Below are 17,889 nucleotides of genomic sequence, written 5' to 3'. Positions count from 1 at the left end.
ACGCATAACAATAACCAGGAACTAAGAGAAAGCGCCGCCCGCACACAAAGCGGAAATGATGCGAATAGAAGGGCGGAAGCACGGCCACAGACGACCAGACCATACTACGCACAGTGAGGGCGGAAACACAGAGACGGAGAGCCGCACGGTCACTCCGACAGTAAGGGCGGAAGTGACGTAACAGGCCGCAGAGAGCCGAGACCTGCCCAGAGGGAGGTAACCTTTTACTACAAACGGAATAAAAAGGCAAAGGGGAGAGAAGCCCAGAATTCACCAGCATCCTGAAGAAGCCTGCAAAAGGCGAAACTAGTCGAGAGGTGAACTACCTGGACTCGCGCAGCGCTGCACACACAGAAGCAGCACCAGCGAGAGTCTGCCGGCAGACACTCATCCCAGCCTGACTAAAAGGTAAAGGTAAAGGAACTTTTGAACGAACATCACCACTACTGCAAATACTGCAGATTTCACTCAGCTCATATTTTGAAGCTCCCACACCAGCAATCGCTCATCACCCTGTACTGGTACCAGAAGGACTGCGTTAGTCTCTGTCTGTCATCCCTTACCCCATCCTTCCCCATGTGGTTTGTTGTACCGGTACTAGTTTAGTTTAGCATCTCTTATATATATAATATATTTTTATCGTACTTATACAAAGAATTTTTAACAACTTTTTATATACATTTTACTTGAACCTCTGTATTTATCTATATTGTGTCTCAAGCTATATACTACTGTCAAACAAAGTTTAACATGATGTCTTATTACAAATAAACTACATTTACTATTCAAGAAACTTGTTTTAAGTGTAAGTGATCTATTAACCAATTGAATTAGATCCTGCACCCACTAAGCGGCAAGTGTAACCGAGCGCAGGGTGACACCCTAGGGTGTAAAATCCAAACCTATTACCTCCAACAGGTATCCTGTAGTATACCTCCACCACCCCGCAGCCCACCCACTTACACCAAGTCTACAGCGCGGCCACCCCGGAAAAACCCTTTGTTCCTGCTTTATTCTCATGCTGTGTACACACTGTGAGATTTGACATTAGATTTTGACTATATATTTAAAATCGCATGCAGATCGCACAGGGTTTTTACCTTGCGATCCCGATGCGCGCTCCAGTGACAGTACAAATCGAAACCCAGATAGACAGGGCAGCAATGACTACATAGAGCAAATATAATGCAGATTGTATGAATTGTATGTAAATAGTACAGAGTTAGCAAAGATTGCATAGCACTTGAATCTTAAGTCAAATAGCAAGGGAATCTCACCATGTGTACACAGCATTACACTGCAATTTAGATTTCAGTTTGAACACACCCCACCCAGACCTTACTCACTCTGCACATGTTACATCCGCCCCACCTACAGTGCACAAGGTTTTGCCTATTACAGGAGGAGTTTGCTTTTGTGTCAGTAATGGGTCAACTGAAATATTTTGGTGTAAAACATTTCCTACCCTAATGTTTGGAGCATTAAGCTTCATAATTTAAATAACTTTTTTTTAAGTTATTTAAGTAAATAGCCGTCGATCGGAGTCAGTTGCATGCAAACAAAAAGTCTGTTTAATTTAATAATTTGTGAATACAGTACATAAAAAACCCCAAAAAAACAGTTACCTGTTTCAAGGGACGGTCTAACCCATCTGAAGACAGCCTGACCTTTTCCAACCCCACTGGGTTATGTGGTCGACTCCCAACACTGTAATTTCGTGGCCGCCTGACTGTATCAGAGCTGGAAAGAGGGGTGAAGCTGTTTCTTCTAATCCGCATCTGCGTTTCGTTTGCATCAATGGTACCCTGATAGCATTTAAAAATAATGGAATATATTCAGTGACATTATAAGAAAGTTTGTTTGTACATCCTGAATGACTGATGCTCCTCTGTCGGAAAAAGGTTAATTACAAACAAGGTTGTATTATTACAGACAGACACTTTAAAAATGAATAATAGAAAAAAAAAATGTATAATTTATACACACACACACGTATAATACTGCTAGTGAAGCAGGAAGCCACACAGACTAGATGTATTAACATCTAGTCTGCTGGAGCTGGGCTGTGAAAACCGAGAGTTTTATTTAAAAAAAAAAAAAATTTGTAATATACATAAATCTATTATACTTTAGTAAGGTTAAATATTTATCAGGAATATTTTGAACCATATATCACTATTGTTTTGTTTACAAAAATATTATTGGATATCTACCTACAGTACATTAATATTATGCATGGTCACTCTAAAGAAAACTACAGGTTTGCACCATCCCAAAGGGTTGTTTAAAGCGCTATTATATAGAACTGGGGTAGCCAAATCCAGTCCTCGAGAGCTACCAACAGTTAAAGTTTTCCAGATAAATCACAAGTCCACAAGTGAAGTAATTAGCTCCACCTGTGACTCTTAAAATGTGTCAGTGAGTAATGAGTGCACCTGTGCAGCCAGGGGCTCCGATTTACGTTTTTTCTGGTGGGTGCTCAAGGGGGCGTGTAATGGCAGAGATCCTTTCCCCAATCCAGGAAGGAGGCATACGGGGTTTAAGGCAGCGCTGTAGTGGGGTCCGTCCCTGCAGTGCTGGGGAGGTAGCGGGGTCCCAGCGGTGGATGGGTAGACAGCTACTAGTTCCCATCCGCCGCAGGGACCCCGCTGCTGACTTCACATCCGCTGCAGGTACCCCGCTGAGTGTTTTCAGACTCAGCGGCATAGGGTTGTCGGCGAGCGGCAGGTAAATTCCGGCCATGGCCCATGGGTGCTCATCACTCTCCATGGGTGCTCGGCCCCGGAGCACCCACTGTTTCGGCGCCTATGTGTGCAGCAGCTAGGTTGTCTGGAAAATGCGAACTGATGGTAGCTCTCGAGGACTGGAGTTGGCTACCACGGATATAGCATATACATCTATTATTATTGTGATACAGTGCCCATAAGTTTCCAGTATGACAACTTACAGCTGGTTTTTCTCTATGCGTATCCACAGCATCAACACTCAGCTTGATCATTTCAACTTTACAGCCTTAAAAAAGCACAGCATCAAAATGATGTTAGTAAAAGGACTTCTGTAATTACCAATAAAAATGTCCAGGATTCCCTAGGGGACACTGAAGTAAAGGTGCATACACACACACTGTACAATTTTTGTGACCAATTTCGCTCATTTTGGCCATTCTAAACGATATTGGTCAAAATATCTTTCAGTGTGTACACTGAAAGACACTGATGACCAATTTCCCTTGAACCCAGTGTCCTGAACGAAAGATGCTGACGAAAGACAAAAGGTCTAGTTACAGTTTATAGGCTTTTTATTTTTTGAAAGATAACCATGTTGAGCTGCATGCACAGTTGACGAACAACCTTGATGAATAACTGGTGGGTATGTGCATCATCATTTGTCATTTTGGCGAAAAATTGTCCAGCACCTTAAGGAAAGAACAATAAAAGTAGTAATCGAATCTCTTAACTAATTTGCACATGACAGCAGCCAAACCCAAACAGAACAATATACACTAGACACAATCATGTAGAAAGGGTGTCCAGTGTCCCCCATGGAATTGGACAACTGGATTTTAGTGGTACGGAAAATAATTCCGTTTTCTCCTTCATCCAGTAGGGGGACACTGGAGATGTCCCAAAGCAGTCTTCATGGCAGGGAGTACACTGTGGAAGCATATCGCTCCCAAAACTAACCTCCTGGAATACAAAAAGTGTCATTTTTAAAAACTGAAATCTGTGCCATGATGCGCAACCCACACGGCACCCTATGTATATATGAATGAATGAGTCACAACTCTGAAAGGCACTTGTGGACATTGGGAAATGTAAGCCTGGCGGATGACTTCTCATATTAACTGAAGCTGGACATCTCATAAGGGGATTTTTTAAAGAACTTACCGTTCGAATCCCTTTCTCTGAGTCCATCCTGGTGACACAGCTCAACCTTGGGATGTATTGGGGTCCGCAGGAGCCAGGCACCTATGCTACTTCTTTAAGAGGCAGGCTCCTCCCCTGCTGCAACCCGGAAATCCATGGACATATTAATATGCACAATCAAAAACAACCATATAACATGATAAATGTTAATTTATCATGATGTTTGAGTGCGCCTGGCCAAGTTCTTGGTTCCATCCTCCATGTGTCACATGCTCTTCGCATACTGCGTCCCAGCCTGTTTTGCTGGCATCCATGGTCACTATTACTTGCATGCCTGCTGCAAAGGACACAGCCTCTCCATATTGGACCACCATTTGAGATCTAGCGTAACCCCTTTTGAAAGCTGAAATCCTTGTCTCAGATTCTTTCCGTCGCCATCCCACTCCGCTAGGAAACAGTTTTGCAGAGATCTCATGTGAAACCTTGCCCATGGGATTGTGTCTAATGCAGGTGACAGGAGGCCCAATACCCTCATGCACTCTCCTGAAGAAGCTACCATTCTCCCTAGAAGTCTTAGGACTTCCTATCTTAGCTTCAGCCATCTGTCCTGAGTCAGTTTTATTGACATGGACCGTGTGTCCAAAAGAACTTCCAAGTATTTTATGGACCGGGAGGGCTCTAGGTGACTTCTGGATGTTTATTAACCAGTCATGCTGCCTTAAGTAATCTAACACCTGCCTTGTGTACTGGAATGCCAATGCTTCTATTTGCGCCATAATCAGCAGGTCATCCAAGTATGGCCAAACTGATATGCCCTGCAGCCTGAGATTGGCCACTAAAACTACCAGGGTCTTTGTAAATGTCTTCGGTGAGGTCGCCAGTCCAAAAGGTAGAAAAATGTACTGGTAATTGTTTCCTTTGATGCAAAACCTTAGATATCTTTGATGGCCGAGAAATATTGGAACATGCAGATAAGCGTCCTTAAGATCTATCGCTGTTAAGAACGCTCCTATTTCAATATCTCACAAGATCGACCTGATCAACTCCATTTTGAATTTCCTTATATGGACATATGAATTCAGCCTTCTCAATTCCAAGATTGTCCTGAACCCTCCTGAGGACTTTTTCACGATGAATAATTTTGAGTGCCAGCCTCAACCTTCCTGCTCTTTTGGGACCCTCATGACCACTCCCTTGGTCCATCATGGTCTGCAGACTGCTGAACAAGGCTGACCTTTCCTCTTGAGATAGGGGACTCCACTATCCAGTCTCCTGGAATTTTCGAAAACTCTATCTTGTAACCCGAGGACACAATCTGTCCTCAGCCGATTGGAGCCAGGCCTGCTTGTAGTCCAATCTTCTCTCTGGCATCATTGCGACCCCTGGTGGAAGGCAAACCTTTCCTCTCTGCACATTTGGCCATGAAAAAGTACTCCGATTTCCAAACCAGGGCCTCCTGAAGCTTCTGCAAGGCCTGTAGGCTTTGCTTCTTTAAAATCAGCAGACTGATAGCAAAAAGGCCTACTAAATTGACCCCTTCTCACGACTGAGGGAGCCATACAGATTTTCCTCCTGATACTTTTGTAATGTCGTCCAACTGGCGACCAAACAAATACCCCCCTGGAAAGGAAAACATATAAACTTTTTTTTTTTTTGATTGAGTATCGTCAGCCCAAGGCTTCAGCCACAAAGCTCTTCTAGTAACTGCTGTCGTGGCATTGGTCCTGGCCGCCAGATGTACCATATCCAGCAACACATCACACAGAAATTCGACCACTATCTGCACATTTAACAATTTTCATTAATTCTGCCCTTTTTATTCCATCCAACATCAGACTCCAGGTCCTGAAATATAGTTGTGTTTAACTCTCATTGGTATTGATTTGGTATGTAAGAACACAGAACTCAGAAATTGTAGAGAAATAAATTAATTATCTTATCTAAAGGAGTGTACATGCGGTGCGATTTTGGCTTACAATTTTGACTAGTCAAAATTGTACGAAAAGTTATTCAAAATCTCAGTGTTTCCCCTGCATTTGCGATCGATGCGTGACCACGAGAGTTTGGTACTGAATGGATAAATAGACCGTGCAAGCAAGGCAATTTTGACTATGTCGCTTGCAATGTATTTGGCCATAGGTACAATGTGCACACAGCTTTAGATGACTACTGAGGTCAAAAGTTGCTAATCAAGATTATCTGTAATAGATGCCTAAACAGATATTCGCACCACTTATATTATAAAAGCATGCTTTGAAGCATAAAAAATAAAAATAAAAAAAAAAGGATGAATTGTATTAGCTTTTCTTTAGTGAAAAGGTTAGAATAAAATTATTATTTGGATTATGGATATGTAATAATGAAGTAGCACACTTACCATAAGCGACCGGTATTAATTTCAGCACTGTATGCAGCGGACAACGGAGGTATGGCAAGTCATCTGAAATATTGAAAGACAAGTTGATTGCACTACTACTACTGAAAATGGATGAAAAAAAGAAAACTTCTGCGTTCATACCAGTAATGCGCAATTAGCCATAGGCATCATTTGATGAATGTACTATTAAGCTATGCCTAAAATGATTTCAGGACAACAAACATGTTCCCATTGAATTTCATCTGGATCTTACATGATGAAATTATTTCTACCTGCACTTTTGTCCAGGAAATATGCCAGGAGACACCTCATGACAGCTTGGTGACAGATGACAAGAATGTTCCCCTGACGCTCCAATTCCATGATGACTGGTTCTAGCCGCTGAACTAGATCTTGATAAGACTAGAGGAAATATACTGCATTAGCATAATTCCAAATGTTAAGAAATAAAGTTACAAAAAAAAAAAAAAAAATCTATCTATATTTCTCTTACAGTACCCACTGTAACTAGTCTCTACTGTGGACTTACCCTTGGTATAAACATGTTCTGAGTCAGATAGAAAGTTTGTGCTTTGTTCCCCCATCCTAAATCAATGGCATGTTGCTTGTGGCATGGCTGGCCAACCGGAAGTCTGGAGGTTCATACCGACATCTGAATTCTGGCCCTGGGTACTCCAACAGGGGGATGAGTGTATGCTGTGGGTTTGGTGGCTCGCTACAGGTTCTATTGTCCTTCTATGGGGGTTGTGGACCCCCACAAGGGAGAATAGCCCCGTTGGTCAGAATACCAAAAGTCGGGCAGTGGAACCACATTAAAAGCAGAAATTTTAGTTTTTTTATTCTGTTTCTTACACAGCACTTGTATTTTATTTATACTAGGCTTTAAGTTTCAGCATAGTGTGATATTTGAGGTTTGCCACAATATATGGATTTTCTGCTAGGGGTGGGATGCTTAGTCCTTTCCCTATGTTTTTTCATGGTTCTGGTATTGTTTTGAGGGGTAATTCCTCCATTGTACTTTTGGCATAGTGTATTTGGATTTCTCATCAGCACAATTATGCTTGGGTTAGAACAGTTCAGTCGGGCCCTCATCTTAATGCTTGTAATTAACAGATTTTTAACGCCATACATTTTAATACTTACATTCCACTTGTTTATAATGAATATGGTTGGAGACTATGCTTGTATGCTATTACTATGCCTGGTTTGATGCCTACTGGTTTCTGTACCAGCTAAGAGATTGTCTAACACTGGGTCTCGTTTCCTTACAATGCACTTTGTAGAGTAGCAAAAAACATTTATAATGTCAGTTTATTTACAAGATGTGATTCTGTGCTGACATATATGCTGTGCCTTTTCTCCATTTTTAGTTTATAATTTTCTGTATTTATTAAGTGATGTGTCAATTTTAAACCTTTATAAATAATCTCAATAAAAAAAAAATGGGCAAACAAAATTAAGGTTTAAAAAATTAAAATAAAACACATAGTCACCTCTCCTCCAGGGTAGCGATAAAGATATTTATCCTGATCTCGCATTGAAAACTCTTCTGGATATTTCTCTTCAATCTCTTTATAGGTCATCTCCTCACATACACCCTAAAAAAAAAAAAAATCTCATAAAATAACAAAAATATGTCTTAACAAATAACTAGTTCTTCTAAATTTGTGCATGATCTAATCTCAACTCCACAAAGAAAAACAATAATTACTACATACATATATACCAGCTTCCCTGTCTGGGGGTATGAGCAGTACAGAGGATGATACTGCACATACATGGGTCCCGATGCATGTGACATGCATTGTACAGGCGCCAGGACCCCGTGGCAAAGCAGCTGGGGGTGGCTCCATTGCAGACAGTGGCAGCTCCCCACCTACAATGCGGTAGGAGCCACTTCTGCTTGCAATTGTTATTACCAGTGTTTGAGATTCTGTTTAGTGAGGTTTATTTTATGGTATCATACTGGCCTGGTGTTAACATTGTCTAGCACAGTGCTTATCTTCCTTGTTCAGTTGACCAATTTAGCTCAAGTTTGTATCCTGTCTCTTAATCAGACAGCTTTATATTCATTCTAGTGGGCAGCGGTTTTGAAAAGGAACAGTTAAACTAAAAAAATGAGCGAATATTTAACATTTGAGATTTCATGTTACATTCCTTTATGTTATGACCCTAATATTATCTTGCCCCACTGCAACCTTAAAAACAATAATTATTTCAGACAACCAGTGTTAGAAACTTACAGCATCAATCTCATTAAGAATTTTCCACTGTTCATAAGAAACACCAAGAGCCTCTGCTGTCTGAATCGTTCTTTTCAGCTGACTAGTCCAAACCTTGAGGTCCACAATTTCCTGCTGCTCTATAAACTTTCTGAGGGCCTGCGCAAACTATAAAAGTAAAACACAGAACTTGGATAAAATGGACAACACTAAGAAAATAAGCATAAGAAAACATAACAGAAATATATACAGCGAATAGAATAGTTAAACAAAACAAGTAACAAAAGGTACTAAAAAAATAAATAAAATAAAAAACACATGTACAAAACAGTAACTTTGTGGAGAAATGTACTCACTTGCTTTCCTCCTGCAGAGAGGCCCGAATCTCCCCCAATCCTTCCTGCAAGATTACATTCACTTTCGCCATGTCGGCACAGGTAGATGGTACGGGGTTGTACATGAATGTTCATGAGGTAGTAGACAATTTTACTTTGGATGTAATCCTGTATTTTGTTCACCAGGAACCTCTGACCTACGTTGATAACTTTTATAAGAGAATGGTCCCTACAAGATAAATCACTGAGTAAATGTTACACCAATCTGTAGAACAGATAGCAGGGGGAAGAGGGCTTATGTGTGGAGAAACTACATGAAAGGGAAAACTCTGTTGCAGGCAGAAGATCAGAGAGTAGTTAAACACCAAATATAGATTTAAAGTATTCATTTAATAACTTTACCTAGTAGTTAATATGTTAACAGGTTTGTCAGCAAAACACAATGCTTTTAATGTCACCACAACAAATTGTTTCCGTGACTTGGCTTTTTTGTTGTATCTAGATGCACTGGGACATGCAATATTCTCTAAACCAGTGGTTTCTAAAATTGGCATGGTTTGGTGATGCAGGTCCACATTAAATAATTTAATAAGTTTACCAATAAGAAAACATTGGACCTAAAGCATTAACACTAGTGTTCAATATAGCCCCCTGCAGCTTTCAAAACCTGTGCAGTACCTCTTCTCTGCCTGGGGTGTCGCTCCCTGCTGCGTTGCTTCTAGCACAGTGTGGTCTGTATTTCAGCAGTAAGATGCAGAACTGACCTGTGCTATAAGCACCACAGCAGAGAGCGAAACCCCAGGTAGGGAAGAGGAACTGTACAAGTTTTGAAAGATGCAGGGTGCTAGAATGAACACTATACAATTTCATTTATATATATATATATATGAGGCTGGATTGAAAAGTAATGCCTCCATGGCTATAACTATTTGTGAGCACAATTTTTTGTACAGGATAACTCAGTTTATCCTCTATGTCAGTGGTCTCCAACGTGTAGCTCACGGTCATAATTTGGGTAGCTCTCCTAGCTGCAGTACTGCTAAGTCAGCAGGGATGAAGTGACTTCTAATGAAGTGCCTCTAAGCCACCGGCAGCTGCAGACGAATCCATTGTCAGTGTCCCATAGCAGTAAGAAGGCTGCTTCGGGGACACACGAAGATGCACACCACCGGGAGCCACTTATGGGAGACAGAGATGAGGTGGAAGGTTTGTGGAAGTCACTGCAAGATGGAGGGGGATCCATATGATCAGTCAGAATAACTTGCAGTCATAAGCAGATCGGATGAGTTTTTAAGCACATACATCTTCATCGTATGCAGATCGGTCTAATGTATGACCAGCTTAAAGGTACTTGATGCAACTCCTCTGGTGCCCTTCCTCCATACGGTGTATACTTGCAGCATGTGAACAGTACTTTGTAATAAAATGTTGACATGAGGTTTTCGTGTTTTTTTTAGATGTCTGTGTTGACACAGGTTGGCATGGACACCGTATAAGTGTGCTGCACCAAGCTTCGGGCATGGTGTCTCGCTGCACTTATAATTTAACTCTATGCCTACGTGGATGGTAAAGTATGAACAAGAAAGTTTTTGTAAAAACTAACACCACCATGAAAAACTCTTCTACCTTTTGAACAGGTCAACCTTTTGAATGTGACCAATAGTGGTCGACCTTATGATTGTCTCCCTGTAGATCTAAAGCAGGCATTCCCAACCACGGTCCTCAAGGCACACCAACAGTGCAGATTTTAGTGATATCCAGGCTTCAGCACAGATGGTTTAATCAGAATCCCTCAGATACTAATTAAGTCACCTTTGCTCAAGCCTGGATATCTACAAAACCTGCACGGTTGGTGTGCCTTGAGGACCGTGGTTGGGAATGCCTGATCTAAAGTATGGTACCAATGAAGATGAGTGATGAATCGTGTTGAATGCCAAGGCATTACAATTGGAAACCAGTAAGGCTGGTGCAGTTTAAGCAAGAAAAAAAATTTAATAAAAAGGTCTTCCACATCGGCCGCCAAAGGTCCAACTGAGTCTAAAGGTTCAATCTGAGCAGACTATAAAAGGCAAGAACTACCATGGATAAGTCCCAGGGAGACAACGGAGGGAAAATGTAGACAATAGAAATGTCCATGACACAGCCAGAACGTCGACTAGGAGAGAATGAGGATCCCAGGTCTGAAAACAGTACCTTGGTTGATGGTTGTGCCGAGATGCCATAATGTCTTTGTCAGGACAAACCTGGTGGTTGACCAACATTTGAAAGAAGTCAGGATGGAGCACTGAACAGCCTGACTGGTCAGCCTGATGGCTTAGGAAGTCCGCCTACCAATTTTGGATGCCTGGAATAACTACCAACAGAGCCAGAAGGTGACACTCAGCCCACCGCAAGATGTGTCTAGTGTCAGTCATGGCTCAGCTGTGTTTAATGCCACCTCACTTTCAAATTGTCCAAATAAATCCTCACAAGATTTTCCTGTACAAGAGACTGAGTCAGGAGCCTTGTACACAGTCTTTAGTTCCATGACATTTAATCTTGGGTAAGCTCACGTGAGCTGACCACTGTCCTTGAAAAGATCTGTTGACAAGTTATTGCCCCCCCCCACCCCCGCTGACTTATCTTTAGTGAGAAGGAACCAGTCCTGTTTCCAATTAGGGACAACCCATGTCCTGACCGGATGAGTGGAGACACCACAGCGCAGAGTGTTGCACTACTGGTGACAGAATGATAGTCTGTCTCTTAGTGTGTAGATGAGACTTGTTTCGCAGAGTCAAAACCTCTAGCATATGCCACCATGTTGAATGTGAAGACCATGGACCCCAGGATCTGCATTCAACAATGGATGAACAGACGATGACCCCAGAATGTGCGAATCTTAGATTGCAGGACATGAATCTTGTTCTGCAGCAGAAATACTTTTTGACAGCAAGTATTCAACTGTGCTCCCAAGTGAATCCTGTTCTGAGACGGTATTAAGAAGGGCTTGCACCGGGGGGCGGGGCCACGGCTGAGCGTGCGTGAGGAAGCGTGTCCTGACCTCCTCCATGCCGGCTGATTAAACCTGCTCCCGTCCTACCCCCATGCAGGGAGAAAGGGAACACTACCCCCCAGGCGAGCGGTGTGTTGCGGACTGCTGACTTTATGATATAGCGCTCTACCTCCTTTCCTAGCCGAAGTCGAAGCTCCAGGGGAGCTGGTACCTGTGCCGCTTGATCCTTCATCGCCCGGAGGTAGTGGGGGCCGGATAGGCGGCGGAGCCGGGGGACAGATTATCGCTGTCCCTGCGGGTTGCAGCCTTGACGGGAATCCACACGAGTGAGCCGGAAACCGCTGACGTCACTCCACCGCGACGACAGTAGCGCTGGTCCTAGCCGCGGTATCCCCGGGACACACTCGGAACAGCGTGTGCCCTCCGACAAACCCCTACAGGTGGCGGTAGCCGGGAGGTCCAGAGGCGGCAAAGTGAGACCGCACACCGTGGCCAGGAGAGAGCCCAGACAGAGAGAGCGCCTAACGGACTGAGCAGGCGAGTACTGCACACAGCACAAGAACTACACCCAGTATAGGGTGGCGACAGCTGGGAGGACAAGGCTCAGAAGGGGAGACCGCACACTGGGGCTAGGAGAGTGCCTAAACGGCAGAGACCGGAGACAGAGAGGTGCCTAAACCAGCCCTGGGTCGGCTGGATGCACGCGCTGTGAGCAGGGACCGACAAGCGCTTGCGGAGGAAGAAGGCAGCAGCGTGGACTAGTACAGACAGCGGTACTATCCTAGTGGCCTGCGTAGATCCTTCGGCCTGGGAAACACGGCTGGGGACAGTTATCCGGTAGCCAGGTACTGGTGAGTGGTGCCTGGAGCACATATTTAAAACAACATTTATGACACTTTGATTGAGCTGCTGGTTGCTGCAGTATATTTACAAGGTCACGGACAGTTCTATTGGCGCCCTGCGGTGTGGCATCTGGAGTATAATATTTGGAACTGTTTACAAGGTGCTCTTGACTGCGGTGATATTAACTGAAGTGTGATAGCTGGTCTCTTGTAGACATATCAGTCCTTACCTTCTGACTATTTGGCACAAGTGGCGTGCAGCGGAGTGTTGGCTCAATCTGGGCTAGTGAAGTGGTAGTGGTCTTACTGTCTGGTGGCGATTAAATACAACCTGGGAGAAAAATGGGTAAAACTGGGCAAAGCTCGGCTGCCGCCAGGCTTGAGAAATATGCCCGCGGTCAGACGCAGCCTGGGAGCAGTTCTCAGCTAAGTACCCCCTCAACTACGCCAGTAAAGGCAAATACCACTCCTGTAGCTCCTGAGGTGTCATTGCAGCATGTGCTGGAAGCTATTAATAATTGTGAATCTCGGCTTATGGAGCAGATGCAGAAGGTTCAATCGGATATCATGTTATTACGGAACGATGCACAAAAGATTCAAGAAAGGGTAACAGAGGTGGAAAACAGGGTTTCCTCGCTGGAAGATATGCTCAACCCTGTGCAAGCAAAAATGGAGGCTATGTCGGGCCATCTTGCTGATATGAGGCATAGATTTTCAGATTTGGAAGGGAGACTTAGAAGGAACAACATTCGATTTGTGGGGTTTGAGGAGAGGGTGGAAGGGACTCAACCAGAAAAATTTCTGGAGGACTGGTTGGTCCAGAGATTTGGAAGGGACACACTCTCACCTCAATTCGCAATAGAACGGGCACATAGAGTTCCAGGTCGCCCCCCTGCTCCTGGTTTCCCTCCCCGTACGATAATAGCCAGAATCCTTAACTTTAAAGACAGAGACTGTATTCTGAGATTGTCAAGAAGCAAAACTGATTTAATATTTAATGGTCAGAAAATCGCTCTGTTTCCGGACTTTCCAATTGAGGTCCGTAAAGAACGTGCCAAATTTAAAGATATTAAAAGTCGCTTGAGGGAAATTGGCCTCAGCTACTCAATGATCTTTCCTTCCAAATTGCGCATCATTGAAGGGGACAATACTAAGTTCTTTTTTTCTCCGGTAGAAGCAGCCAAGTGGCTTGATGTAACCTACCCAGCGAAAAAGCAGCTGTTGATATAATAATATGAAGAAAGTGGTTATATTGTGTAGTTGATCTGCATGGGGGGGGGGGAGGGGGGGAAGTGGGAAGAGTAATGTTGAGATATTCGTGTTGATACAGTCTGGGCATGGGGGGGGTGGGGTGGGTTTCCTCTAGGTGGCTATTAGAAGTTTGCCCTTGGGAGAAGAATTGCGAAGAAAGTGGTGGTTTAGGTGGGTTAAACAGGTATGCCTAGAGGGGTAGGTAATACAGGGTGGGGGAGGGGGGCGGGGAATGTGTGTTTTGTCATGCTTTTGTTTTTTGTATTGTTTGTTTCAGGCTGGTTAATTATGATTAATAGGAAAATGGTAGTAGATCTGCGTTTCCATCAATTTGAGAATGGTTAAAATTATTACCTGGAATGTCAGGGGGCTAAATAACCGCTTTAAAAGAGCTTTAGTTCTAAAACAATGCAAAGAAACCGATGCAGAAATTATATGTCTTCAAGAGACACACCTATGTAAAGACAGGATACTCTCGCTCAAACGTCCATGGATTGGGCTTAATTATCATTCCTGCTTTACATCTTCATCGCGAGGGGTGTCTGTGTTGATCAAAAAAACAGCTCATTTTGTTCCAGGTGAGGTTAAGATTGACTCACGGGGGCGCTTTATTTTTATCCAGGGTGTTATAAGCCATGTTAAAATTTGCATCCTTGCAGTTTATGTTCCCCCTCCCTTCTCTTACGAGGTTATTAAGGCGGCCGTTGAATTTTCAGTTAATCATCAAGATAGCCAGGTAATCTGTTTAGGCGATTTTAATAATGTAATTGACCCACGCTTTGATAGATGGAAAAGCACTATTGGGGATGTATCAAAGCAAGGCAGTAATTTTGCAGAGTTTATTAGAGAAATTGGTTGGTGGGACCCTTGGAGACTTAAATATCCGGATTCTCAACAATTTTCTTATTATTCCCCTGTACATAAAGTTTTTTCTCGTATTGATTTGATATTAGTCTCTGAGGGTCTTCTTAACAATATCACTCGGATCGAGTATAAAGCTCGAGGAATCTCTGACCACTCTCCGGTGGTAATGCATCTGGAACTGGGGGGTGATCAGGGATTTAGATATTGGAAACTACAGCCATTCTGGATTTCTCAATTGGGTGATAAAAAGGTGCTGGAGGACACAATGGCTGAGTTTATGTCTTTAAACTCTGGGACCTCAAATAATATTATTGTGTGGGATGCCTTTAAGGCATTTATTAGGGGAGTTCTAATTAAGAAAATCGCCATTTTGAAGAAGGAACATAGGGTCAAGGCCTCTGAATTAGAAAGAAGGGCGGGGGATTGTGAAAGGTGTTACATTGGGAGTAAAAGTGAGCTGGATAAAGAAGCATGGCAAATGGCGCAAAGGGAATGGGTAGATTATTTACAAGATATCACGTCGAGAAGGATGATTGCTAACTCCCATCGATGGTATTCGGTAGCAGACAGAGCAGGGAAGTGGATGGCCTACTTGGCAAAACAAGATCAGCCCTCTAATGTGATTTCTAAAATACAATTAGGAACTGGGGAAGTGATAAATGAGACCCCTCGGATAGTTCAGGCATTCGTTGATCACTTTAGCTCTTTGTATAAATCCCAACTTATCATGAACAATGGAGATGTGGAGGAATATCTGGGCCAGATTCAGCTACCCCAGATAACGCAGGAGCATGTCGAACTGTTGGAGGCTCCAATACAATTGGAGGAAATAAGTGAGGCGATTAAATCAATGCCGGCAAATAAAGCTCCCGGATTAGATGGACTCCCTGGGGAGTTGTATCGTGAGTTTGCTCCATTTATTGCTCCACACCTCTTGGACCTTTTTCAGTCAATGGAAAGGGAAGAAAATACCCCCACTTCCATGACTGAGGCTTCAATTATTGTAATTCCCAAGAGTGGGAAGGATCCCTCTCGGGTAGAGTCGTACCGCCCGATATCATTGATCACTTCAGATGCCAAGATTTTTGCAAAAATTTTGGCAGTACGTCTTGGCAAAGTGATCAGTGATATTGTACATCCCGACCAGACGGGTTTTATGTCTGGGAAATCTACAATGACTAACCTGAGAAGGCTCTTTTCATACCTGCAAACGGCAGCAAATAGAGAGGAAAATGTTACAGTGGCCTCATTTGACGCAAATAAAGCGTTTGACTCCATTGAATGGCCTTATCTTTGGGCTACATTAAAAAGATTTGGTTTTGGGGACCAGTATATAGGGTGGATAAAACTTCTGTATAAAGATCCGAAGGCTAGGATGACCATTAATGGATACTCTTCCCCCCTATTTTCATTATATCGGGGTACGAGGCAGGGGTGTCCACTGTCTCCGTTACTTTTTGCGGTGGCAGTGGAGCCACTGGCCTGTGTGCTCCGAGATACTTTACAGGAGTCAGATGCTGCCCAAAATATGATTTCTTTATATGCAGACGACCTATTGGTGGGGGTCTCGAATCCAGGGAGGGATATTCTTAGAATAATAGAGAAGATACAGGTATTTGGGCTATACTCAGGTCTAAGTATGAATTGGGGAAAATCGTGTTTGCTCCACACGGCTGATCAATCTCCTATGGGCCTGGGAAATATCCCTATTCAATCCACTCCTAAATTTAAATATCTGGGTATCGTAGTATCTAAGGATACGAATGAGTTTATTGGGGATAACTTACTGCCATTGTTAAACGATATTAAGAGCAAGTGCAGATGTTGGAGCAAACTGCCGTTAACACAAATTGGACGGGTTAATCTTATTAAGATGGCCATTCTTCCTAGATTATTGTACATTTTCCAGCAGTCTCCTGTATATATTAAAGATGCATATTTTCGGAAAATTAAAAGCATTATCTCAACATTTGTGTGGAGAAATAAGAAGGCAAGAATTAGGATGGAGACATTATATAGAGATCGGGATAGAGGAGGACTCGCAATTCCTAATTTTAAAGAATATTACGTATCCGCACAACTGGTCCATATATGTTCTTGGGTTCGGGAAGAGGAAGCCTCTTTAGACCTGCGTGCGCTAGTGAGCTCTACTAACTTGAATTCGACTCCACTACAACTGTTATTGGAGGGCGAACTAAGACGGCACTTTCCCCCAATTATTAAGCAAGCTCTGATAATATGGAAACGGGTGGGAAAAATGACTAAGCATGAGGGTATCGACCCAGAGATGTCTTTGTTCTCCATTGGGACGCTTAAAACAATTAGAACTTATCAGGGCGGGGACATTTGGAGTAGATCGGGCATAGAGGCTGTTGGTCAGCTGTATCAGGAGCAAACTATTAAATCCTTTTCTGAATTGCAAGTGGAATTTGATTTACCGAAGCATATGTTTTATAGATTTCTGCAAGTCAGGAGTGCTTTAATTGAAGCTGGAGTTGGAGATAGGATTAAGATAAGGGAGTCCCCGGTTAAGAGATTTATTAAGTTGGTGAGCTCTGGGAAAAGACTCTCGAAAATACACAAATATCTTAAAACACTTACCCAAGATACGGAGTTGCCACTCCTGAAAAGGAGATGGCTGGAAGATATCCCACAGATGGGGGACCTTGAGTGGAGTGAGATTCTGGCAGCCCCAAGTAGGGCCACAACATCAATACGAATACAGCAGGTGCAGTTTAACATCTTACATCGTAGTTATATTACTCCCGTTAATTTAAAAAAAATGGTTAATACTAATTCTGATAAGTGCCCAAAATGTAAGGTTGGGACTGGGTCTTTTAAGCATCTTCTGTGGGAGTGTGCAGTGATAAGGGGATTTTGGGCAGACATAATAAGAACATTGCGGATGGTGGGAGCCCCCTCTGAATTACTCTCTGTTTCTAATCTCATTTTGGGGGTTTGGCCAGTGAGTACGTATGGTAGGGAGTGGGAACACTCATTGCAGGCGTTCGGAGCAATTGCAAAGGTGATTATTGCTAGACATTGGTTATCATTAGCCGCACCTGATAAACAGGAATGGATAAATTTGATGAATACAACGTGTGCCCATGAGAGATACGTGTATGCAACAAGGGGTAACA

The 17,889-nt window shown here is 43.1% G+C and overlaps 1 protein-coding gene across 3 annotated transcripts in view; it reads right to left on the bottom strand.

The window, feature by feature from the left end:
- The window catches only part of PFKFB2 (6-phosphofructo-2-kinase/fructose-2,6-biphosphatase 2), a 60,594-nt gene that overhangs the window by 7,528 nt on the left and 35,177 nt on the right, over window positions 1-17,889 (bottom strand). For all 3 annotated transcript variants that reach the window (XM_083173060.1, XM_083173059.1, XM_083173061.1), the window contains 7 exons: window positions 8,822-9,029; window positions 8,487-8,633; window positions 7,737-7,841; window positions 6,516-6,645; window positions 6,244-6,306; window positions 2,948-3,012; window positions 1,626-1,805 (listed from right to left, as the gene is read on the bottom strand). In XM_083173060.1, the coding sequence (XP_083029186.1) occupies window positions 1,626-1,805; window positions 2,948-3,012; window positions 6,244-6,306; window positions 6,516-6,645; window positions 7,737-7,841; window positions 8,487-8,633; window positions 8,822-9,029 (898 nt within the window). The remainder of the gene's footprint in view (window positions 1-1,625; window positions 1,806-2,947; window positions 3,013-6,243; window positions 6,307-6,515; window positions 6,646-7,736; window positions 7,842-8,486; window positions 8,634-8,821; window positions 9,030-17,889) is intronic.

This window comes from Crinia signifera, chromosome 2 (genome assembly GCF_055691185.1).
Source record: "Crinia signifera chromosome 2, ASM5569118v1, whole genome shotgun sequence".
Taxonomy (NCBI): domain Eukaryota; kingdom Metazoa; phylum Chordata; class Amphibia; order Anura; family Myobatrachidae; genus Crinia; species Crinia signifera.
The sequence above is the reverse complement of the archived record's forward strand: the minus strand, read 5'-3'. Positions and strand labels throughout refer to the sequence as shown.